The following is a 27,191-nucleotide window of genomic DNA, read 5'->3' on the forward strand; positions in this document are numbered from 1 at the left end:
TAACAATTTTCTGATTGACAAGGTATCAAACAGAAAACAAACACTAAACTCATACTAATATTTAGTCAAAACAGCCAAAGCCACAACCGGACCACCACATTCAATACAAATACAATGGGAAAGAATGCCATTAGTTCTACTTATTGCTACACATGCCAAATGTCCTGCCTGCCATCACCCTTTCCTATTATCAGGAGAACCTTCTTGTACGAGAGATAGGCTCTATGAAGATAGAGGACAATATTATTATTTCACATAAAAATTAAAAACCATGGTAGGTAATGGATGATATGTCATCATATGGATAGTCAGTTTATTGTGGGCAGGTAGGTAACGGATGAGTTTGATTGGCCTCGATAAGATTTGTATTAGTGCATCTTCTAGAGAACTGAAAGATTTTCTCGTACAAAGTTGGATCAACAAGAAGATTGGTTGGAACAAGTGAATAAAATTAATTTGCAATCCTTTTCAATTAATCCACTTTTTGAGTTAGATATAGAGATATCTTATGATAATTCACTTTTTGAAGTGGTTCTCTAGGATAATCATGTTGAGAGTTATGTACATGAGAAAGGTGCCTCATCGAGTAGTAATGATGGTTTTGAGCTCACTAACATTTTGTAGTATACAACCCTAATTTTTTGAAAATATTATCAATTGAAATTGAGATGCAAAGCAACTTTCCTTTCACTTTTTGATCACCTAGATTCCGGAGTGGGCAAGGTGAGAGCATACGGTGTCAAGATTATGATGAAACTGAATTGCAGCATCTGAAAAGAAAATGCCGGGTGACAAAGCCAGCTAATACCACTTATTCAGTGGGGTGCATATGTAGCATAGTTGCAAGACTCGAACTCGGCAAGCTGATTTGTGACTCACACTCGGCACCCAGACTCGGCAAATTGAAAAACCCCAAAAAATCAATTTTTTGAGGATTTAAAACCAGTTTCATGCATCCTTTAATAAATAAACATTAAAGACACAATAATCTCATCAAATAGAAGCACATACACAAGTTTACATTGATCACATAAGTATAAATGCAAATCAACAACATGGACTATGGAAATCTGATGAATCTAATTCATAAAATCTTCCTGATATTTGTGGAACACCTGCAAACACTTTATAAACTCTATATTGAATTCCTCAATGTGATTTTGATTGGACTTCATCTTTGTCTGACAATCGCAACTCTTAACCCGACAAGTTGGCAAGGTCAAATCTCTGATACCATTGTGAGATACCCTTACTGTTTTCACCCCAAGTCCTTGTAATATATTCCAAACAATTATAACAAAAATTTGCAAAATGTCTAATGCTCAGAAAATAATATTTGCAGAGCAGACTTGGTTTGTAACCAGCTTGATATTTTATAAGAACTCGGAGTATTACAACATGGTGCACCTTATCAGCTGTGTCTTCCAACATATTTGCATTCAATCTTATTCAACTAAATAAATATATTTGCACAGTGAATAGTAACTAAATCATAATAAATGAACAACTATTATTGGACATATTTGTAGAAATAACTTCAATAGAGAATTTCATAAATCTGAGTTTAATATAAATATTGATCAATGTTGTTGTATGGAGCCTAATAAGACTTGAAGGTTAAAATTTTCCCCACATTTATCAGCACAGTTTCCCCTCAAATTATTCAACGGGGGTTTGGGGGCAGCGCCCCCAAGATGGGGTCAAGGGGCTTTTATTTTTTTATAAAGGCGTCGGGAGTTATTTTTCTATTGGCTGATATCTAATGCTCAGAAAATAATATTTGTAGAATATCCATCAAAGTCCAAGGTTTGCGTGGCTTAATTACTCCTCACGTCCTTGAAATTTCTCTCTAATGGAGACTACACTAACTTTACAAGAACATAATATCACCAATCACTTATAGATTTACAAGAACTGATTTTGCTGATTCAGAATGCTTCCCTAACTTGGAAAACTCCTTAAAAAACTCTGCTGCAGCAACCTGGGCACCAAAACTATGAAGGGCGATTCAACTAGAATGAAGATTCTCACTTCCCAAGGCCATGAACTGTAATAAACACTTCTAGAATTATTTTGGAAGCTTAGATGCCTCCAGGCAAGATGATTTGCAGACAAAAGAAGGCAGACTAATCACACCACCCCATGTACCAGTACCAAGGTTAGGTGCTTTCTTTCAAGAGTGGCAATTTCAACTATAAATTCAAATATGCATCAAAAATTACATATGACATATGGAAAAGGGTCACCCAGCAGGTAGAAATCCTTTGAACCAATACCCACAAGCAGAAAATGATTCTTCGTTGAAATATGTGCCAAAATATGGTTTTTTGTGTAGCTGATATGGTACAACCAGCACTGGAAAAAGTCTTCAAACCCCTTGAAACTCAAACAACACTCCAAAATGGCATTTAAATAATCAAAAACTGAATACCCAAATCAAATACTTGACAAATCTTCATTCTTACTAAACCCTTATCTCCAAACCTCAGGCCGAGGTCACTGAAACTCAAACTGAAAACAAAACCAGCTAGAGTGGATCTTGCACCAACGAAATCAGAGAACCTGTAGAGGGTTTTTGTTTTCAACAATCTTCAGAAGAAGGGTTTTTGTTTTCAACAATCTTCAGAAGAACTCTCCTAAGTCATTCCAACAGTATTTCATTATGTGTGCACACGCAGAATAATGCAAATGAGAACCCCAATCCTCCTTTTATAACTTTTGAGAGCTATTTTAGGAAAAAGCATTTTTTGCTGCCTTCTTTCTTTTTTGAAAAAAACTTTTTTGCTTTTTAGCTAGCTACTTAAAACTCGAGTTATCCTTTGATTTCCCATGAGATCTTTCCCTCATGAACTTTGGTAAGAATCATGAGGCAAAGAGATCCACAAGCTCACAAACTCTTCTAATTGATGTTAGTACGGGAGAGGAGATTTCTAACAATTCAATGCAGGGACTTTCAGCTTAAATCCTGCTTTAGGACCTGCTAAGATCTTGTTAAATACAATGATTAGTTAGCTTATATACAATGATCAGTAAGCTTATCTTCCCTAGTAACTATTATAAGCATGGGATCATCCACTCCCGCCAGTTTTGTATTTTTAATTAATTGCTGCTTTTGCAAAGCAACAAAAATAAATATAATGTCTAGATAATGTTGTATGCTAGAAACTCAAATGCTTTAAAATAAAATTGTGTTTGTAAAAGTCCAAGTACCTTATTTAGGTGATGGGAAAAGGTATTGAGGGATCACTTTGAGTCTCTTCAGAAACAAGGATAACTTGGATATCATGATAGACAAGACACATCAAAACATCTAAAGGAGAATGTTTCTCTATCTTTACCCCTTGGAAAGAGAAAAGACAACTGGTTGGAGAAGCCACATTCTTTATCATGATAGTTTTCTCGGGAGATATAGACACCACCATCGTTCTTGTCTATATTTGAATGCAATTGTGTAGCCTAGGGCTTTGACAATGAAAAACAACAGAAGGGGGAGGGGATGAATCAGTATTTTCAGATTTTAAAATCTCAAGAAGACATGAAACTGAAAATTAAACATTCAGTAAGACAGAGACAAGACATTTTATCACGTGGAAAACCCTTTCAGGTAAAAAACCACGGTTTGCTAAACTGCAAAAAAAATGGGCATCAACCCGATTACAAAATAGAGCTCTAACTCTGTCTATTCGAGGCTCCAACCTCTATTACACAAGAAGCACCAACTTCTGAAAACAACTTCTTATAGAAAGGCTCAAACCATCTCAAATATAGGATTTAAAAGAGAACAGATTAACAACATTGTTTTATACTAATATGTATAAAACTCTTTAACCTCAGAACATCTCCAGCATAAACTTTAAGCTTTAAAATGTACCATACAAAGATACTTTGCAGCAGACTAAAAGACTGTATAATATAAGAGTTATTCTGGTTCAAAAACACCTTTTCGCATTGGCACCTGTTACTTCATATACTTCTCAACTGACCACCACGATATTTGAGTGAGTATCATTTGAGATGCTTGATGATCTTTAAAGTTGCAGACAGAGAACTCGTTTTCAACTGAAGGTGATTCATTCTACTTGAAACTTCAAGAGCACATCCGTATGTCAAGATTATGCATGCTTCAAAGTCGATACACACAATAAAAACTTCTCATCAAAAAAATAATCATAGCCATATTCAGTCATCACCATTTAACTTCTGCTACTTCTCTTCATATTAGAAACTACTCGCATCAACCTGAAAAAAACAGTCGCATCTCTTCATGACAATTGGCACACGTAGAAATTCAACGGCTATACTCAGCTGCAAACTCGACTTCAGACTGAAAATTCAGAGGCAAACACACCACTTACAGAGAGATATCAGTTTCAAAAATCATCCACAAGACACAGTCCAAATCATTTTTTTGCAGAGCATAGAATAGCTGGAAAGGTGAGTTGGAGGAAAGAATATACAGTTACAAACAAACCACCTCTGCAGATATGACAGGAAAAGTAATTAAAACGAATACACTAGCACATTTTCTGAGTCTTTTTAAAATAAAAAAAAAGTCCTCATGCCTGCCACAGCTGCTACCAAAAACGAACTGACACTCAGTCTGCCACAAGGAATGTAACTGACGTCAGAGAAGACAGACCTACTAACTGTCGAACTCCTGCCTTGACTGCCACTAAGGACACTGAAAAATCGGCAAAACCATAAAGGTGACAAAAGTGACAAACAAACAGCCATCCGCCTGGCAACAACCAAACAACCAAGACATACGACCAAACAGCTGCCACATGCCACACACTGAACTTAGAAGATCACACAACACCAGTAGCATAGATCATACTAAAAAAAAACTGTGATGTCCCCTTCTAGCTAGAGACATCACTCTAGCTTGTGATTAGCCTATCAAAGACCCTCGTAGGCTAGTAGGATTGGATAGAGGGTCACCTTGGCGTGGAGATCTTCCGGTGACAGAGCAGAGTACACTTCTAGGTTGCCAGAGTTTGTTTATGATGAGTTTTGCTTTGAGTTTGGCTTGGCCAAGCTATTTTTAGCAGTTGGAGATGGACCCCAGCTATTTTTAGCAGACATCATGGTCATATGGGTGGTCAACTAGTGAGCTCTAGTTTCAGACGGCATAGCTAAATTCAAAATATTCGTGGAGTTAGACAAGTTTGAATGACTTAGCATTTATTATTAAGTGATTTAATAATAAAATTATAAAGTGACTTTATATTATAATCACTTAACTTGAGGGTCAACTCATCATTAGACGGGCCATGTTTTTAATTAAATTATCTGAGCCAGACTATTGAAATATTAAAATTAAATGCCCATTTAATGATTAAAATCATTTTGACACCCAAAGTGAAATTAAATGAAATTACAAGCAAAATTGTAATTAAGAGGATTAGGGTACGACTTGCAAAAAAGGATATATAGGGTTGAGTTTGGAAAGAAGAGCATGGCTATTTTATTTCGACATTGTGAAATTGAAAGGGTTTTGCTCTGGAGACTAGGGTTTTCAGCCACTATTGGAGGACGTAGTTGCTTCAATGTTCACCATCTGAGCTGATGAAATATTCAGTGATATTTGGTTTCAGGAAGACTTCATTCAGAGGTCTTATTTGCATCTAATTGCGCAAAATTGAAGAATAAATTCACGAGAAATTATTGCAGATTTATTGAAGAAATTTTGGTGATTAACAAGTATGGTACGGATTGCTACAGTACCGCCGTACGGACTGCTATAGTGCAGCGTGAACAGTACCACGTGAACAGTGCCGCCGTACGGACTGCTACAGTACCGCGTGAACAGTAATTTTTTTCAAAAAAAATAAAATTTGCAGTTTGCAGATTTTTCAACTACTGGGACAGCAAAAATCAGGTTTTTTATCTTACATTGTAATAAATTTGTTTCCCAGGCATATTGGCCATAAAACAGAACAACATTCCCTTGATAGTCTCGTAAATTAATTCCAGCAGTAATATTATTGTTTCAGTATTATTTTAAGCATAGGAGTTTATTTCAGTATTGTATCATTGCTCATATTACCAAAAAAACACAAAAAAATCTATAAACATTCAAAAACCAAAACAAATTCAAATCTACTGCATTCAAAAGAAACAGTCAACAGAGGAGAGCCAAGTTGGGTTCTTACAAAAACTGGCTACTTGACATCAATGACACAATAACAGACAAGTGCAAACTCATGATAAGTACACACTGTTGGCTTTTTTATCATATTAGTTATGCTTCTGTTCTTTAGTTGGAGTTTGGAATAAGTCTAGTAACAAGTTACTACACTCCAATGCCAATTTAAAATAGTTTTTAATTGTGAATAAATCCCAAGATAAATAAATTTTAATGTATAATTGCAATATACTAAAAAGAAACATAAAAGAAGAATCATTAATGCTTTGTTTGTTTTTTCCAGGATACATGGCAGTTGGAATTTGAAGAGTGAGATGTGCCCTTGCACAGGTAGTCTCCTCAATGCATGTTACGGTCTACTTATCTTTCTTTATGTCAGCTGTTGTTTTGTGGTGGGGAAATAAACTAGACTATCTATCAAACTTGCAAGATTTTCATACTCTGTCTCTTGTTTTATTTCTTTGGGATAAACTGCTTTTAGATAAAAAATAGATAATTAGTGTTTATATGTTCTTATTTACCAAATGTATCATTTGCAGATCCTGAAAGTCCCTTAGCTACAGTTCTGACGAATTGGGCTGATTACTACAGCTGGAGGTGCCTCCCTCTTGATTCACCAGTTGCTTTACTGCTCCACTGGGTACACTATGGCCTAATTGATTTTTTATAATAAACTAGAAAGAGCTAATTTATTTATATCATTTGTGTGATTGTCTTATTCTTTGGCAAAAAACCAATCCATGTATATTCAACATGTTGGGCTTAAATTTGGGAAAAAATGGATTAGGGAAAAAACAGAAAAGATCGCGCTGCAAAAATTGGAAAAAAACCTTAACCTTAGATTTTTTTGGGTCAAAATATTGGTCTGACCAATATTATGTAGAAACTTGTGATTTTTCCAGGGAAAAAAATGGCATAGGGGAACAATAAAGATAAATTATGATTTATCTTGAGTTTTTAAAGATTTCTGCTTCTATGATCTGAAGAGTAGGATTAAGGATAGTCTATCAGATATCCTTATAATTTCATAAGCATTTTTTTTAGTTTGCAAAATGTGAATTATATCAAAAGTAGGCAGTGGCGTAGAAATATACATATCATATAAAATGTGTGCATAGCACTCTTATCTGATTCCTTGCAACTCAGTACATAGCTCCCAAAAAACACACAACATATGCAAATTTTGTACTAAATATGCTATAAAAAGACTGATATCAAAGTCATGCAACTTGCTAGTGTTATGCACATAAGCACAAGATAATTGTAATAATAAATTTGAACATAACAAAGTTATGTATTCATATGAATTAAATTTGCTCTTGAATATCTTGCAAAGACTAGAGCTCCTAGATTTTGATGTTCATAAAAGCCAAATCCTCCATGAATTGAACTTTGAAGGTATGGTATTACAAAGATCTTCCAGATCTCACATTAGCTTTTTGAGTTGAAGTTGTAAATTATATTCATATGCAACCTCACCAACAAAGAGTTAATCAGGGGGATCTCTATATATATCAAGAAAATGGTTCTCAATCCTGAACCTTAAATGTAACATGATTTTTGAGTTCCCAGGAGATCATTAGAAGCAAATGTATATATGTGTGTCTCTGCATGTGTGTGTATTTAGATATCCTTGAGATGCTCTGAAGTTTGAGATAATTTCAACATGAAAGCTTCTCCAAGTTCCCTTATCTCTTTTGATCTTTCATTTCTTTGTCACCAATTAGAGTTATGTTGTCATTGATGGTGTCCATTGGGGACAGTTCAGATGGCTTAGTTTTAAATTCAATGATGGATGTGAAAGAAAGAATTGAAATGAAATGATTTTAACTATGCCCATGAGACCAAAATTAATGTATGGGATGAGATTGTAAAAATCTATATTTGTGATTTAGGTGTTTTAACAAATCTTCACAAAATCAAAATCAACACAAGTATAAAGAAATTTCAAGGCCTTTTCAGCAATTATGGCTCCAAACTCCTTTGAAAAACACCTCCAAACTGGATGTGCTCCTTCCCAACAAACCACACTCTAGCACTGCACTTCAACCCCCCATTAAAGCACTCAACTCCTCAGAGGAAGACCAAAGTTACAGGTCTGAAAGTATTTCCCTGTAGGTTGCTGTTTGGATGCTGAAAATACAAGGGACAGTGATCATTGGTTGAGACAACTTGCCATTTTACGTCCATATTCGCTCCAATAACTCCTACAATGTGTTAAATGTAATGTCCCCTTTTTGGGATGATATGGTTTATGATTGGATTAGCCTATTATTGGCCCTCGTAGGCTAAGACTAATGGTTACAGGGTCCCAGTTGGCAGTGCAGGAGGCTTATTCCCATTCCGGAGGTCAGAAGTGTTCAGGATTGCTCTTCGTTTGGTTCAGTTTATTAGAATATCCTTATATTTCTATTATTTAATGGTTAATTATGTACGATATTGTAAATATTTAGGAGTTTCCTTTCTTGCTTCAGTTATCGATTGTTTCTCATTAGAAACATCGATCCTTGTAACTCTATTTAATGATCGGTTTGATCATTTGTAAAGATATCATATTTTTACCAAATACTTCAGCATATTATGGTATCAGAGCAGCAGTTTTTAAATTTTTTTGAAAAATTTATCATTCAAAATTTTTCAAGAAATTTTTTCCGGGTCCTGCATTTGTAAAAATCGTGGGTTTGTCTAGGAAATTTTAATTAATAAAGCTCTCCAGCTTGTTCGAGAAGCTACTTCATAAGGAGGAATTAAAAGTAAAGAATGTTTTATGATTTATCCCACATTGCTAAAAGTACAAGCATTCACCGACTTGAGAAAGCTATATAAGCAAGGCTATCCTTTCATTTGAGGCATGTTATGAGAACTGGATATTGAGATTATTTCTCCATTGTTGCTGGAAATCAGTGACTGGATTTTCTAAGGACAAAAACCCTTGGAATTAGTGAAGGTTGGATGGAAACTCATTCCTTCAAGATTGGTGAATTCAAACGGAGTTCACATCTAGATTAATAGTGGAATTTTGGAATCGAACAAGCAGATTATTGGAGGTATTGGTGGCGCAAATGTTCATATTCGCTCGGGAGAAAATCATGGGTTTGAGAAACACACATACAGCCATTGATTCTTAAATCAGACTCCATCTATTTGCAGATTGTGAGTATAATATTCAGCAATTACTCTTGCTACCTTGGGTGCTGCCTTCCTAAGGTTTAGACGATCATGTTTAATGCACAATAGATGGCATAAAGGCTGCAAATTATTCATTGTATAAAGCTTCAGGTCTGAAACAGGGGCGGCTACCTTTGTGCATCGATTTGGCATCCAAGAGTCCTCATTGCATGAACTAGGGATGCCAGGCCTTCATTGATTGAGGAGGCTTCATAATCAGGTTCTTTCATAGCCACTTCATGCATTGTGGTGTTGTTTCCTAAGCAATGAATTGTATATCAGACCTTAAGGGGGCTGCTGTAGATGATCATTTTATATCAGACTTGTGTAGCATTGGGAAATCATTGTAAGGCCAATAGACTAGGCTGCTCATTCTATACTAGTATTGTAATGAGGTAGAACATCAATGAAAGGAAGGGGAGGTTGCATGATAAATGTTTGATTTGATGCCTATGGTTATAATCTTCATAGACAGCATAATAGATTGCATGCCAACCGTTTGAAGTAATGTCTAGTTGCTGTAGGTGCATATTTACATAGTGTGGGTTATCTATATGCATTCATAAAGACAAAAAGAATTGCATTTGCATTATGGCTCTTTGCCTAGACATCTGAGTAACCATTTGACAGCATTTAAAAAGTGTTTGACAAAATTCCTAAGTATTTAAAACTGAAAATTTAAGTCAGAACCAGCATTGGTTCCTACATTAACCATTCCTAGGTGCAACCAATAACCCAAATATGGGCCCAGAAAACCTCACGCCAGGACTCCCTAATGCTCATGCCAAGGTTATGTGCGCTTGTATGGCCCATGAATGTACACCTCCCTTAATAAATTCAAATGCTGCTATAAAGACGTGGAAATCAGTGTTAATATGGTCGCCCTGCAGTTAGGAACCCTCTAGAAAATACCCACAATTATTTGATCCACATTTTCACCCTTATCAACTCCAAAGGGGGTACGGCCAGCTCTTGGGAGTGTACGGCTAGCCCAAAAACTCTGCAAAATCACTCCAAAATCACTGCCAACTATTAACAACACAAACTCCAATACATGCAATCAGAACACTTTGAATATTCTCATGTTTTGAAGCCCAGAAATCCCAAACTCCATAAAATTAGTGTTTCCTGTGTGAAAACACCAAACCAGATATGATGGATCTTTCACCATCGAAACTAGTGAATATTGATGTGGGTTTTCGTCCTCAAACAACTTCTTAAAAAACTCAATGTTCACTCCAACATCATCTCGGTATGTGTGCAACTTTGAGTGAATTAAAATGAGAGCCAAAACCCCTTTATATAGAGTTGGAGGGAAAAAGGACAAATTTAAAAACTCAAATAAATTCATTTCTCTAGAAAAGGCCCCCCTTTTAATAATTTTAAAACAGTTTAATTCCAAGTTCCCCTTTCCCTAGGCATCCAACTTGGGGAACATAACATCACTTTATAAAAATAAAACACTAAGCAAAGTTGCATGGAAACGGATACGGATACGGTATTGGATACAGATACAGCCATTTTTTAAGACCTCCAATATGGATACAGCTGGATACAACATTCATAAAAATCACATATACATATATTTAACACAATTTTCTAAGTTATTAGAGGAGATTTTCATTACTTCCAAAGCAATATGGACACATAATTGCTACATAAATAATTATATGTTGATTTAGCAATTTACAATATGCAAAAATAGTAGAGTTGCACTAGAAGATAGTTTGAAAAAATGGGTTGCTGGAATAGAAAAACATTTCATTTGCCTTTCTCAATTGGTGTAGGTTTTGCTTATACCAATTTTTAATTTTTTTTTTGCATGAATGAAGTTTTATTAATGTAAATTTAAGAAGATTTACATCAATTTTGAAGAAATCAAATCACATAGTATTTGGCATGATTGGAAATCAAGGTTTTTTGGGCATGCATGGGTACAATATCCGAGTTGTATCGGATACGTACCCATTTTGGATACGAGGATATGTGCGCCCAAGGAGGGACATAGGAGTTTCGGGCTACTCTGACACTAAGTGAATATCAAAACATTAATTTATAACTTTAGTGCAAACATTTAAATAATTCCAATCACATTGCAAAAGGCCTTGCCAAGGCACCAAAAACTGATCATGCCAAGAAATAACTGATGCTGAAGAAGGATGCCAAGTGCCAAACGGACTCTTACTATACATAGCAGTATTCTCCAAGAATTGTGGAGAACAACCTATAAGGCCAAAAATGCTACAAAAAGGGTCCCTACCAACTGAACACCCACACAACTGTTGGAAGCTGAGAAAACTGAAACCAAGCTCTCCAAGAAAGCTGGAGTCCCTAATCACCACCAATTAGCCTACAGGAACCCAGGAATAGGCTAACAGGAAAACATCAGCTGACTAGGTCTGAGAGGGGGACATTACATAAGAGATGTATAAAGTTATTTAACAATTGATATACTTTCATTGTACAGCTGTATGTTGTCAGTCAGCAACAGTACGCTCTCATTGTATAGCTGTATGCAGTAACACTGACTCTTTCTACAGCTATATGCAATCCTAAAGAAATATATGGAATTTATGTTACAAAAGCAATTATCAGTAGGTAACTAGTTGTAAGGTATTTAAGGAAGTTTCAGACATTTGCTTTTCAGTTGTAAATCAAGTACTGCTTATTGGCTTCTTATTTTGGGTCTCTAGAGCAGAGAAACGGGAATTGCCCAAAATTGCCGAGTTTGGGAGTGCGCAAGGGGCGCTGCCCCTGGACCCCGCAAGGGGCGTTGCCCCTTGACCCCAACTTGGGGGTACTACCCCCAAACCCCCATCGTAAAATTAGGGGGGAAATTGCACCGATAAAATTAGGGAAATTTAACCTTTGAGTCTAATTAGGCTCCAATTCCATATAACAACATATAGTTTCATTTGGTGCATCAAGAGTTGGAAAGGAAGAGTTCACATCTCATTTGATCATATGATGACATGGATTTTTTATTACATGAGTTTTGTAATATTGTATACATTTGACAATATTTATATATCTATGATTGTTATTTCCTTCAGCTACAATTTGCGTTTATGCTTATGTGATTGATGTATACTTGTGTATGTAATCAAATTAGCTTCTATTTGATGATGTTATTGTGTGTGTAAGTTATATTTAATAAAGGGTGCATAAAACAAGTTTTAAATCTTTAAAAATCTCTAAATTTCTTGAGTTTTCCACTTTGCCGAGTCTAGCCGAGTCTAAGCCGAGTTTTGACTCCCAAGTCCGAGAACTGAGTCGAGTCGGCCTCGCCGAGTCCGAGTCCCGTTTCTTTGTTCTAGAGGCCTTTGGGGATATCAATGTAAACATAGTTGTACAACAGAAATGAAAAAGAATTTGTGTACAGTCTAGAACAGATCTTGGGAAGATTTAAATCTTTTTTTGCACTTATAATTTGCCATCTTGTTAAAAAAATTAACATTATAGTCATTCAGTGTTCCTCGCCTTTTCCAATTCTTCAAATTTGGGAATGACAAAGGTTGTTTATGAATTTTAGATAAAAAATGAAGCCTTTCAAAATGCTATCTCGTTCAAATATTCTATAAGTGTTATTACATTTTATGAAAATATTGTGAAATTCTTATTTTCATGGTTATGGGTATCTTCAAAAAAGTGTCAGCTATTAGGGCCCCATGTTGCGTATCACATTGAGTGAAGATATCTCATGATACATAGGTTCGGACTTAGCAGAGTCAAATTGTCTGAACCAGTCTCTGGCTTAGGTTTACTCATCAAGATTTGTGGAGCCTGACTTTCATGATATATTTTCTAACTCCTGGATGACAACATGAATACAATTAGAAGGAACATCATCTAGAAATGAAATAATATCATATTATTGTGGATGAGATACAACATGAGAGAGCACCAATAACAGAGAAGTAGAATGTTTGGAAAAAATAAAATATGGGTCTACCAAGAAAATTTGATACCAAAAAGCCTATGAAATTACAAGGAAAGAAGAATATAGTAAAGAAGCTACCTTAACTACTGGCCTATGAGCTTAAACAATGGAAATGGCTTCACATAAGTTGGCCTGAGGCAGTTAGAAATTTTAAAGAGCAGTGAATGAATGTGAAGCCAGGCACTTCATGTGTGGTAAACATAACACTTAATTTAACACCATAATTAGGAAACCGTAGCCCAAATTGAAGGAGAAATTTTAGCACTAAATTGGACATATATAAATAATCCCTATTTTGGTACATTTGCACAAGTGATTCGAGTTCTCTATCCACTTCAAACATTGCATTGAAAATTTTAATGTGTTAACTAATGCTAACAATATTCTTTTATAAAATATTTAATACACTAATTAATACTTTATGCAAATGAAAATTATTCAGAGGCAGGGTTTACTAGAATGCGATCTTAAGTCTGAGATGCTTTACCATGGAAACATTCATTTCAAAACTAATTTTCTATTTATTCATGTATTTGATTGTATTTTTAGTTCTCATCTAAAGTGCACATTTTTTATAAAATGCCTATTAATGAAGATTAATATCTGTTGGTATCTTTTAACAATAATATTGTGTGGAGATGTTGTTTACAGCCCCTGACTATGTATTATGCTTTCCAACTCCTTGCTACTAGACTGCAAAACATTCTACCCAGTCCTGGGCAGGAGTTGCGGATCCATTATTTGGGTAAGCTGAAATTCTCTTTAATATATAATTTTTCAAAGTTAAAGCTATAGTTAATGAATTCATTACAGTTTCCATTCTAAATTGTGCTCAAGCTATGATGCTTGTTGAAAGAACAGATTGAAAATATGGTAAAACTAAATATTATTGATAATTTATTGTTATCCTTTCCAAATTGCTAATTATGGCAGTAAAATTTACAGTTATAATGCTTAAGTTTTCTATCTTTAAGTAGGGCTGTCTCTTGTTTAAAATCAGTTGTTGAGCTTAACATAAACAATGAAATAGCTTATTTGACTGTCCAATACAACCAAAAAGTATCAAATGCACTGGTAATGAATTTTACATTTTGAAATAGCAAAGTTGAAGATTCTAAGCCATTTTTTATCCGAATCTGAAATTGCAATTCCTTATAAGCCAATAGGAGGCCAGAGCATGAGATGGGTTGAATTTTAACCAGTAGCCATGCAGTGATATATCAGAATTTATCTTCAGGAAATTGCTAAATACAATTTATGGAGTTTCTTAGAACAAAACTTGGTGTGCTTTTTCTTCATGCACTTTACAATCAGTTCTTTTGGGCTTTAGAAAGCTTGCCATTTTATGAGCAATATCTTTGCCTTTGCTTACCTTTTTCTTGCCAGTGATCACTGTTGAGGTTTAAGGCCAATCAATTCTAGTTGTCTGCAATTAATGAATATTACCAGATGATTTTGTCTATTTTGTGTTTATTGATGGTTTAAAATTTCTATCAGAAATTTTCTGATGTTATATTTAAGATGCATTAAACAAAGCTTTAGAAGGAAAAAATGAAAGAAATAAATTATATTAGTTTTTGTCAATTACTAAAGGCTAAAGCCATCCGATGGGATTGTAAAACATAACCATCCAAGTTAACCCCATAACCTAAGAAATGTTTGTTTCATCTATTAGCATAATGCAATTTCTTTTATGAATGAAAAATTCATACATATGAAATATGATATTCCACCTTTTCTTTGATTGCATTCAGGTCCTGACAAGGAACTCCATCAGCTTCCAGTTTTTGCAGAGCTATGTACTCTTTTTCCTGGTGTTCAATTACAAATAGATTTTGTTGGACCTTCCGTACCAGATTTCAGGTTATTCCCTTTATTGTAAAGCAATCTTCTCGAATAATAAACATATTTAATCAATTCTCTGGACTTAATAAATCAATGTACTAAAGGGAATTGAGATGAGCTTGGTTGAAAAAAATGGAATCTAATTCCAGTCAAGTGGTTCCTTTAATTTGGGCTTCATTTTGTATCCCTTACCTATACAGCTCCATAGAGAAAGTGGACATTCATAAGTTTAAATAGACAAAGTCCACATTTCATGACTTGAAGGGCTTATATTATTGTGCCTTCTTACTTTTCTTCTTCAAGTACTGAGAATTGCTCTTTGTTTATCAATTTTGTTGCTTTGTTAGAGATGGTGAACATGCTGAACTTACAGGATATGCAAAATGCCTGAATGATTCTTGCCAATGCAAAGTTTCTAGATGTATGGAAGATCATATGTATGACACAACATCTGTACAATGCAAAAATCAACCTTCCACTATGGCATTACGGTTTTGGAAGGGTCTCTATCATGAGCGTTTTGAAGATATTAAAAAAGTAAGTAATTTTATCTTACTTTATTTTTTCCAAAATGGGACAGAGAACTTATGTTAATAGTTGATGTTACTAGGTATTATGCATTGCTTGACGATTGAATTACATATATATTTGGGGATTCCTAAAGAACTAATTGTCATAAACTAGGTTTACTTGGTGAGTCAGACATTGGTTTGTGGTTTTGTGAATAATTGTTATGTCATTAGAAGAAATTATTCCAAGATCAAATGCTAAACTATTGAACCATAAGTACAGATATGTAATAAATGAGCAATAACTGTAAAATTCATAATATCAAAAGATTAGATCTGTAAGATTTGTTGTGGGGAAACTGATACTATGGAAGAAAACCCCTCATAACCCTCTTAATGATTGGCCCAAAGTAATTGCAAACCTTTCACAATATACAGTAATCTTTCTTTAAGAGAGATTAAGAGAGGGGTGATAAAATTGTAGAAACACCAAAAGAAGCCTATTATCCACGTTAAGAAGAGACTACTGGATTCTATAAATAGAGTGGAGAACTCAATAAGAGTTGCAAAGTGATTTCAATCATTATCCATGGTCAACCTTCAGAGTGTTTGCCAAGTAACCATATTTCCCATTTGGTGAGGGGAAAGTGTGTGCAAAGTGGTGAAGTAATTGCATTTAAAATGAAATTCCAATATTTTTCATGAGGAGGAATATCTCTAAATGGGTAAAATAGCCAAAGAAGAAAAGATGATTTAACACACTTATAGTCCTTTTTAAAGTGAATACGAACTCTACATGGTGATCTAGAGTATTTAAAATTTACCTAAATAAAGATTAACTTCCAAAAGCAATTCTACATTTTAGTGCATATTATACTACATCTTTTAGTTTGGATTTTTCAACATGGGGAATATCTTGCCTCCTAAGACGTTAAGTACATCCTAGGTAATGAGGCATCTTCATTTGGTTTTTCTGGTTTTCTTAGATAATGTGGTTCCCACACTTGGATTGTATTGAGTGGTGTAGTCTCTTCAAATAATAGCATTAAAGCCTTTAGAGAATTCACTAGCCTCTTTTCTAATGTAGTCAATTTTGGTAAATTAGGAGTGTTTCTTACTTGCAATGTAATGTCTTTTTTTGTTTGACCCTCAAAAATAATTAAAAGATTAAAATTAAGTTGTCAAAAGATAAATAAATTATAAGACGACTAATTTTAATTATTTAAAAGGGTCTTTAAAATAATTAAATACTTGTTCAACTATTTCAATGAGTGACTCATGTTATGGAAATTTATTAAAGGTCACCTTCTTATTAAAATGGATTAAAATTATATTCTTTCTGGGAAGTTCCAGGAAAGATTATAAAAGGAGGATTGAGGGAGTCATTTGGTATGCTTGGTTTTTATTATTTTCTCTTGGAGAGCTTAAGAGCTTCTGGCTTTTGGTTCAAGAAATCTGAGGACAGAAACCCTTGGAATTTCATGGTGGATTGGACGAAAACCCAATTCATCTTTGGGGGTGGATTCATGATAGGATTCATCATTGCACAGTATTGATCAGCTGGTTGGAGGTTTTAATCTGGGATGTCATAGAGGGCTTTTATAGCTAAATATTGTCAAAGTCTCTTTCAGAGATGAATCTGCAGAGTGGGTGAAATGGATATTTAGCTATTCATTAGATGAATATTTTGTTGGGCTTTGTGAAGATTTATTAATTGATTCTGATTGATTTGAATAATATGAGAGCAGCTTCAGTTATTTATGGGCATATGGAACAACGATGAATGCCATTGTTAATATGAAATTAGCTGATTTAATAAAAAGGGAAGACAAAAATTATTATATTTTAATTTTTAAGTGACTTACCAAAGGCACCATTGGATGAATTATGAAGAATTGTGGGAATTGTTATTGATGGTAAAGGGCTCGATTAATTTAAAGCACGGATACTATGGAAATAAATAATTGATGGTTTGAATATTTAGCCACTCCATTTTCATGCTTAAATGAATAAAGTTCATTTTTGATACTTTGAAGAGATTCTTTGATGGCATGAACTGCCATATTATACAATGTGGGTTTATTTCCGTTAAAGCAATTCCCTGGTATGACATAGTGTTGACGTGGCTAAAGTCGTGTTGTGCGAATCGCACACCCATCCCCGTCTTAGACAGGGACCCCCTAGTTTGTGCCTTTCTGTCCTTGCGGAAGAGGAAGGGGATATGAAGGGTCAAGTGCCGCTAAACCAAATTCGGCCTCTAGTGCCATATTGTGAACTTAAAACTCCCCAATTCTTGCAAAATCGCCTAAATGTGAAGAAAGAGTTAAAGCCTGCAATGACGTTGAAAGGATGATTTTCGCCTGCTGGTGAAGGAGTGAATTTCCTAGCCAAAATGCCAAGGTTGCAAAGCTTGCCCAAATGCCTTAAAATTCCAAAAAACTGATCCAAAATCCAAAATTTGTAGAATCTGGCGAAAACTGATCCAAAATCCAAAATTTGTATAATCTGGCGAAAACTGATCCAAGGTCCAAAATTTCACTTAAGTTCCCAAAATCGCCTTATGGACCGAATTTCGGACCCAGAGGCCAAAATGTTAAAACTTCACCAAGTTGAAAGATTGCTAAAATCGCCCAGGGGGCCGAATTTCGGACCCTGGGGTTAAATTTCAAAAAATTCAAAATTTCCCAAAAATGGCAAATGGTCCGAATTTACCTTCAAATTGCAAAAACCTCCAAATGGTCCGAATTTCACTTAAAAATATCCAATTTCGGACCTTGGGGCCGAAATTCAAAATTTTGTATAAATTTGCAAAAGGGTGGTTAAGGTCCGAAATTTGTGGAAGTTGTAAAAAACTCCTTATGGTCCGAAATTTGGGTAAAATCGCAAAGTGCCTTAAGCTCCGAAATTCGAAAATATGAAAAAGTTGCGAAAATGTGCAAATAGTCTGAAATCCTTCCAATTCGCCAAGAGAGCCAAAAAATCGCGAAATTCCAAACTGGCTTAAGGTCTGAATTTGGCCTAAAAATCGCAAAATTCCAAACACGCCTTATGTTTCGAAGTTTCTTTGATTTTCAAAAGGGGGCTTAGGGTCCGAAGTTTTTTGTTGCGAAAAGTGTTAAATGGTCCGAAAATGCCTTAGTAAACAAAAACGTCTAAAACATCCGAAAATTCCAAAAGGCGTCCAGGTCCGAAACTCCGAAGTTCTTGTAAAATCGCGAAAATCGCAAAGGCTTTGAAACTCCAAAAACGTTAAAAGGTTTGAAAAGAATGCAGCCTCCGAAGTTCACGCAGGTCAGGCAAATGCAAAGTATAAGTTTTGGAAGGGCCTCCATATTTGCCAAAGGGTCCGAAGTTGGAAGATAAAACGCAGTTGAAATTCCAAAGTCCCCTACTTCTCCGAAATTCACCAGAAAGGGCATGAGTGTTAGGATTTTAAAATTTGCAGGAGCTCTTCAAACCTCCCGAGTTGCGCTATAAGAAGTTTTCAAAACGCCATAAACCCATTCAAAACGCCCAAGACTCCAAAGGTAAAATCACGCAGAAGTAAATCGCCCAAACACCATCAAGACCAAGGATCAGATTTCACATTCGAAGAGAAAGGAGAAGCATTTTCAAGATACATCTCACAAAGAGCTTCTCAAGCCAGACGTCGTAATTAAATTTAATATTTGTTAAATTAATTAATTAATTTTTCAAATTAATTTAAAGAAGTGAAATTGGTTGATTGATCGCAGGATGTCATCGAAGAACCAGGAGAAGGCCTCAAACGCAAATCAAGGAAGGATCGCAATCCAAGGCCAAGCGCTGGAAGCTGGAGGAGAAGGATGCACTGCAGGATCAAAGCGATGAAGCATTGAGAAGCGTGCCACCCAGGACCAAAGACCGAAGAACATTCCAAATGCAACAATCATGCATTCTCAGGAAAAATGGACGACAACCTGAAGCGCAAATTGGAGATGTGATCAGAGTGATCAAGAATGAGGAACGTGTTGCAGAGCGCAAGACGAAGCATAAAGAAGCGCGCCACAACCTGAACCACAGAGTTGAAGTCCACCGACAAGATTGAAGACAAAAAGAAAAAGAACACTCGGTCTATGCATTCTTAAGAAAGTGCACAGCTGGATTTAAGTCCAGAAATTCAGTTTTAAAATTGAAACTGCTTTATTATAAACTGCCTATGGGTCCCGCGCAAGATATTTTTGTGGATAAACTATTCCCAACCACCAAGAAGACCGAATAAACCTGAATTAAAGCCAAAAGTGGCAGGTAGTTGAGATATTTGTTGGTTGGATAACTGGGAATTAATTGGGCATAGGATAAAGCTGCCATCTTCTAGAAGGCAGATCAGGACCCTTGGATGCAGTCCATCCTAGCCTTCGATTCAAAATTGTAATATCTATTAAAGGCAGAGGCCTTTCTTTTGTAAAGGGTTAGATGGTTAGATAGTTAGAGATTGTTGGATTGTTAGACTTTGTTGAGAGAGTTAGATTTTAGAGTTAGAATAGGTTAGATTTTAAGCAGTAGCATAGAGATGCTACAGAAATTGTTGTAATAGGCAGCTGAAATCAATATATAAACATTGATTTGGTGTTTATTGTCTTGTTTTCATCCTGTTTGCATGGTTTCTCTCAACATTTTAGATAGATCTTTTTGTTTTGGGTGTGCAGGTATTTGATAGATTCAAGCTCATACCATTGAGGATATACTGATTGTGTATCCTTTTGTATGGTTAACCTAAGCCTTTAATTGTGCTTAGTTCAATTGCAGGTGTCCGTCTGAGCTACGCCAGAATTGGGTGCTTAGCTGTGCATCTCCAGTCTGAAAATCTTTTAAGTCCCTTTGAAGATTGCACCGTTCCTACAAGGTTGTGAGCTATTCTGGCCAAGCAGGAATTGGTTATGTTGAATCCGTCTACCTGCATACCCGTGTTGTTAGTTTTAGATCTCCTAACCCTTTCCTTTTGCTCTTTATTACGTAATTCAAGAATCACAGTAGACCAGTTTGTTGCAAATCGTAAGTCCCCTTGTGTTTCCAGCAAAAACACATCAAACCACTGAGTAGTCCCGCAGTCAAGACTTGACAATCAAAACCTTGAGGTCGTCCCCTTTGATCAAACCAAAAACAGCATTAGGGACGGACTTATCTCAAGAGAGGATAGGATACTCAGCTGGTTATTCTATTCTGCGTTGGCCGTATGGAGTTTGCAGCAATGCGATTTCAGACACATCAACAAGTCGGATAACCAACTCCATCCGGTCAATGCAGAATAGAATGTTGTTGGTTGAGTGTTCTATCCTCTCTTGAATAAGGAATCCCTAATGCTGTTCTAATTGATCAATGGGGACAACCTCAAGGTTCCAATCGTTAGGTCATGACTGCGGTATAGTTCAGTGATTTAATGTGTTTTGCTAGAAACACAAGGGGACTTACGTGGTTAGATAAAATTAGCTTTGGTTTCACAAGCTCCCTAAGACTCTACAGTCTTAACTTCATCAAATTATTCTTTGTCATGATGCTGTTCATGGTTTCAACTTTCAAATAAAAAAGGGGAAAAAGGGGGATATAGAGGAAGAAAGAAACTAACTAATTTATCTAAAACAGCATATTTAGGTGCATAGATAGAAACCTTTGAAAAACCAGATTTAACTTTGACAGCTAATATAGCACAACTATGTAAAATCTAATGCAATCTTAAAGGGAAAACTAGATTTTCAAGCTATTAAACACGAATACTGTTAGGTGGGAACTAGGATAATGCTTATAATTTTGCTAGTTATGGTTTAGTAATACTTTGGTTATGTAATAAGTCAGCCATTTGGTTCTCGTAGGGGTTAGTCGGCAGTTGTGATGGTTGGCACCCCCGCCAACTGCCGAGTCTTATATAGTGCAATGTAAGGGAACCACAAAAACAGTGATGATGTACTAGTTTTGGAATGCAATAAAGGAAACATCTTTCTGCCATATTGTTGTGACCGTGACTGTTAATTTATGTTTTTGAATATAATTGGAGTTGTTGGTTATATGTTCTGTGTGTACTTCCTGTTTATTCCGTGAACTTGAACTCACCGTAGGGAGTAAACATTTTGGCGCCGTTGCTGATTCGAATTCCGGAGATCAATATGGCAGCAGGTGGTAACCACTAATGGGCCGACCATTCAAACAACACTTGATAGTCATTGAAGGTGACACACACGAAGAGGCCACGTAGGCAGAATTATGGGAGGATCAACTGAAGGAGGATCTAGTGGAACTGTGGGACGTTTCCGTCACTCAGTTTGTGCAGAGGGAAGCTTGGGAGAGAGCAGTCCTTGAGGGCACGGTACGTGAGGAACTCATAGTAAATTATGTCATGTTTGATCTTCTTGGGAGCCTTCCTAGACTGCTGGCACAAAACCTCATTGAACGGCAAGAGCAAAGGGAAGAAATCAGTCGTGAACGTCGTCGGCAACAAATCCTGCAGCAGTACGAAGAAAGGAGCCGTAGGGAAGAGGAAGAGAGGGATACGAGCAGATGCCGTACCCCTGGCAATTAATGCCCCTACGTCCCAACAAAGACCGACGACATGGTACCAATGGAGAGGTAGGCGAGGGGTCGGTACGAAGATCCCTACGTATCAGAGAACAAAACAAGCGGAGACGTTGGTTGAGGGAGATTGCTGAAGGGCCGGAGAATCCGGAAAGGCAGAGCAATAGTCGGAGCGTGAGTTAGAGCCGTAGTCGGGAGAGGTAGAAACCGTGTACGTGGAACTAGTTGGTAGAGGTTGCGAGCAACCTACCACTGTCGGACGTAGCGGAGGAAGATCTCGTCGACCAAGCCGCTCACTCGATGTCGAGTGAAGAAACTGAAACTCACTCTAAGAGAAATCCGACCGTGACGAAGAGGTCGCATGGGACCTGTAGGGTGAGGTCACCGAACTCTTTGAAAATAATCTGTATAGAATTGGGAGTTTGTCTCTTGCGGAACAGTCAAAAATAGGAGGGCTAGAGCCAAAAACCCCAGGAAGGAGGGACTATAGGAGTGGGGGTGACCAAGGTGCGAAGGACAGAAGGGGACGCGTAGAAAGCTCGCGTACGGAGCCGAACGGTAGAATCTGGTCGAACGCATACGAGACCTTCCAGACGGCATATAACACATTCCAAGCGGCACATAACACCTCTCAAGCGAGACAAAGTACCTTCCAGGTAAAAGCAATGGTACACAACCAAAACACTCCAGAGAGACAAAAACTTCCAAGATTTATGGGCGACGGGTTAGAGGACCCCGTACGGCACTGCAAAACATGTGTAACCATATGGGAAGCGAACAACCAATATGACCAAGATTAGTGGTTGAAAGAATTCTCAACCACTCTCTGGGGGATCGTGATTGACTGGTATACGAACCTTGATGCCCAACACAAAACAAGTTGGAATGCTTTGAAGAGGGCCTTCTAGGAGGAGTTCAAGCTCCTGAGGGATGATAATGAGATTGTGTCTGAGATCTATAGTACTAAGAAAGGGAAAAGTGAAAGTGTCTGGGCCTATAACCGTAGGATGAAGGAGTTGCTAAACAAGATGGAGAATCAGCTGCGCGATGGGTTGAAGAAAAGATGGTTTGTGGAGGGGCTCCTACCATCCCTCAAAAGAAAGATGAAGTTGGTCCCTCCGTTGTCATATGATGAGGCCTACAACAAAGCAATGGACATTGAAAGTGAAAGCAAAACATCAAAAGGGAAGAGGAGGGCGAGCAATGATAACGGTACGGATGAAGATAGTGATCGAGAGCCCAAGATCGTACAGGCCCTCTGTAGGGATATGATGCGGATGATGAGAGAGTTGAAGGTCGACAAGGAGAATGGCAAAGAGGGTAAAGAACTCTGGTGTACCAAATGCAAGGCAGAAGGTCACACTAAGGGAACATGCCCACGAAAATATTTTTGCGACATCTATCAAGTGTTGGGGGATTCCATCAGGGAATGCCCATACAATCTAAAAACGTGGTCCTCACCCAACCGAAGCAAATCATTCCGCCAACCACACCACCCAAACCAGCAAACTCCGATGCTTCACCAGGGGGATATCACAATAATCGGCGAGGGAATAATCGGTCCAATACAAACATGCCAAGGAGTAAAATCCAGTATGATGCAAAAGGGCGACCTATGATTCAATGCCGCAAATGTAATGAATGAGGCCACTTCGCTCAGGAGTGCCAGAATGGAAACAACAATCGGAGTTTGTTGTGTAAGTGGTGCGGACCTGGAAATTTTGAGGACATTGATTGCCCGAAACAGAAGGGGGTGAATATGCTTGACGTGAAGGAACTGGAGGAGGTACTAGCAATCACAAGATTGCAGAGCAATAAGGCAGTGTATCCCGATCCCCGTATGGAGAAAGAGACTCCGGGAAGCAAAAGAAGACATTGAACGGGCAATGGCGGAGGAACGAAGAGCCTCGCACAACGCTGCCAACACCCACTTCGGTTAGGGCCTGAAAAGACTATAATCAAGCAGATGTTGCAAATCACCGTACCTGTATGAGTATCCGATCTTCTGCAAACAATGCCACAATTGAGGATGGCTCTGACAAATGTAGTTGGTGACAACACCATCAACCAAGAACACCATCCGGTGACAGCAAAACCACCCAGTACGAACCCCAGGACAGAACCAGAACTTCCACAGACCCCATGCTACTCACTGTGAGTATCAGTCGGAAGCTGACCGTGGTGGAAATGGAGATAATGGAACAGAAATTGAGACACAATTGTGGACAGCAGCTCTGGAGTGAATGTACTGCTAGAAGAGACATGGAGGGGTCTCGACAAACCAACCCTCTGGCCACCAACCTTCCACCTTGTCGGTGCGGATCAACACGGCATCAAACCTCTTGGAACCCTCATGGCACAGAAGGTTGTTGTGGGTACACAACATTTCTTCAATGGTTTGTGGTCATTCCGTTGGAGAGGAAGGCCTATGACGCCCTCCTCGGGAGGGGATGGTTGATTACGACTAAGGCAAACCATAATTGGAAGAGGAATACACTCTCCATCGAAAGTGAAGGCCGGAAGTACGTAGTTGACCTACAGAACCAAGCTGTAAGCGAGGAACTAGCATCATTTGATTTTGACTCGGATGACTCGCACAATTGGGAATGGGGTTACCAAGAAGGTAAGGGGAGGATGGAACCCAATGACGAAGGGGTGTTGGAATTAGAAGGATGCTCCGAGGATGAAACCTGTTCTCTGGCCAAACTTTTCCACTGGCAAATGGAAGACTACAAAGTGTTCCATCTGGAGTGCCACATGCTGTAGATATGTGAGATCCAAGAGTCAGGTGATGGTATGGAGGAGGCAGCATTCCCTCCTGAGTATGGGGAGTACCGTGAGGGTGTGGCACGGGTGGATGAAACACCTGCCCATAGGTTTGAGTGGGATAAGGCTATCAAGTACGAAGAAGCAAATGTGAAGATGGTCAACTTGGGCAAGGATGACGATCTGAAGGTGATACTTGTAGGGGATGACTGGAACTCCGTACTTAAAGAAGCAACCTTCAGAATATTCCTGGAGTACAAGGACGTCTTTGCGTGGACGTACAAGGATTTGAAGGGGATACCTTCGGAGTTGTGCGTACACCGCATACCCCTTGTACTCGGAGCCTAGCCCATACGGAGGAGGCCGTACAAAATGAATAAGAATTATGCAGCAAAGGTGAATGAAGAAATTGACAAGATGTTGGAGGCCTGAATTATCTTCAAGGTAGAAACCAGTGACTGGGTATCACCAATTGCATCTCTCTAAAGAAGGAAGCAAACCATATCAAGATATGTGTGGACTTTCGATGCCTGAATGTTGTGACTATCAAGGACCACTTCCCAATTCCGTTCATTGACGACATTTTGGAGGAGGTAGAGGGCCACGAGATTTACTCGTTCCTGGACAGATTTTTTGGATATAACCAGATTAGCATCGCGGACGAAGATAAGCTGAAAACAACATTCATAGTGGAGGATGGAGTATATGCATACAATCAGATGCCCTTCGGCCTTTGTAATGCTTTGGCAACCTTCTAGCGGATAATATTGCACATTTTTTATGGGATGTCAGTTGGAAGTTTCAAGGCATTCCTCGATGACTGGTCTATCTACCAGTAAGCAGGAAACCCATTTGAGTGCACTCGGGGAGTGCATGGAGAGATGTTGACGGGCCCGACTAGCCCTGAACCCTAAGAAGTGTCGATTCATGGTACCACAGGGGAAGCTGTTGGGGCACATTGTGTGCAAGGAAGGATTGAAGACAGACCTCGACAAGGTAGGGGTGATTGTGAACATGGAGAGTCTAGTGGATGTCATGGGGGTGAAATCCTTTCTCGGACATGTCGGCTATTATAGGAGGTTTATCAAGAGCTTTGCGCAAGTATCTTGTCCATTGGACAAGCTGACAAGGAAGGGAGAACCGTTCAAGTGGGGGACGGAGTAGGAAGAATCCTTCAAGGAGTTAAAATCGCGACTGGTGAGTGCACCAATCCTCGTGTACCCTAACTGGGACAAGGAGTTCTACGTTCACATGGATGCCTCCAATTATGCCATCGGCGCCGCTCTGGCATAGGTGAGTGTACAGAGATTGGATCACCCCATTTTTTTCGCCAGCCAATTGCTTTCCAAGGCTGAACGGAACTATAGCACGACAAAGAGGGAGGCACTGGGAATGGTGTACTCCGTACAAAAGTTCAGCCATTACCTCCTTGCAACACCATTCACCTTTTATGTGGATCATCAAGCCTTGATGTATCTGGTGAATAAGCCAATAATCTAGGGACGGGTAAGCTGTTGGTTGTTATTACTTTAGGAGTTCACCTTCACAATCGTAGGACGGCCCGGAAAGAGCCATGTCATTGCGGACCAACTATCAAGGATCAAATCCGGAGAGCCCGCGAAAGGAGTAAATGAGGATTTTTCAGATGCCCACTGTTCCAAATAACCTTACTACCTCCCTGGTACGAGAGCATTGGCGAGTACCTGTCCACCTCGACATTTCCACGAGACATGCCATTGGGGGAACTGCGTAAGCTGGCACTGAAAAGTAAAACCTTTCAACTGATCAATGGCCTACTATACAAGATGGGACTGGACCAGATCCTGCGAAGATGTGTGACGCAAGAAGAAATTTCATGTGTACTAAAGGAAGCTCATGACAGACTCGCAGGAAGCCACACGGGACCTGATGCCACCGCACGAAAAGTATTGTTGGCAAGGCTGGGGTGGCCAACCTTGCATAATGATGCACAAGAATGGGTCGTGGGATGTGATACATGTCAGTGTATGGGGAAACCACTGAAGCGGGATTTCATGCCCCCATTCCTCTCTTAGCCGCAGGAACTGTTTGAAAGATGGGGATTGGATTTTGCAGGGCCTCTCAAGGTGAGCAATATGCACAGATGTCGGTGCATTGTTGTGGCTACGAAGGATCTCACGAAGTGGGTCGAAGCGAGAGCTCTCCCAGACAACAGTGTCGTGAGTACGACAAGGTTCCTATACGAGCAAATTGTGACCAGGTTCGGGATTCCAATTCCGATTACAAGTTACCAAGGAGTTCACTTTGTTAA

The 27,191-nt window shown here is 38.1% G+C and overlaps 1 protein-coding gene across 5 annotated transcripts in view; it reads left to right on the top strand.

The window, feature by feature from the left end:
• Positions 1-27,191, top strand: part of LOC131063514 (uncharacterized) — a 181,574-nt gene that overhangs the window by 55,374 nt on the left and 99,009 nt on the right. For all 5 annotated transcript variants that reach the window (XR_009111085.2, XR_009358179.1, XM_057997365.2 and 2 more), the window contains 5 exons: positions 6,432-6,478; positions 6,688-6,788; positions 13,908-14,001; positions 15,011-15,119; positions 15,449-15,638. Coding sequence is in view for 3 of the 5 variants with exons in the window: in XM_057997365.2 (XP_057853348.1) it covers positions 6,432-6,478; positions 6,688-6,788; positions 13,908-14,001; positions 15,011-15,119; positions 15,449-15,638 (541 nt within the window). In the remaining 2 variants the exon portion in view is untranslated. The remainder of the gene's footprint in view (positions 1-6,431; positions 6,479-6,687; positions 6,789-13,907; positions 14,002-15,010; positions 15,120-15,448; positions 15,639-27,191) is intronic.

This window comes from Cryptomeria japonica, chromosome 6 (genome assembly GCF_030272615.1).
Source record: "Cryptomeria japonica chromosome 6, Sugi_1.0, whole genome shotgun sequence".
Taxonomy (NCBI): Eukaryota; Viridiplantae; Streptophyta; class Pinopsida; order Cupressales; family Cupressaceae; genus Cryptomeria; species Cryptomeria japonica.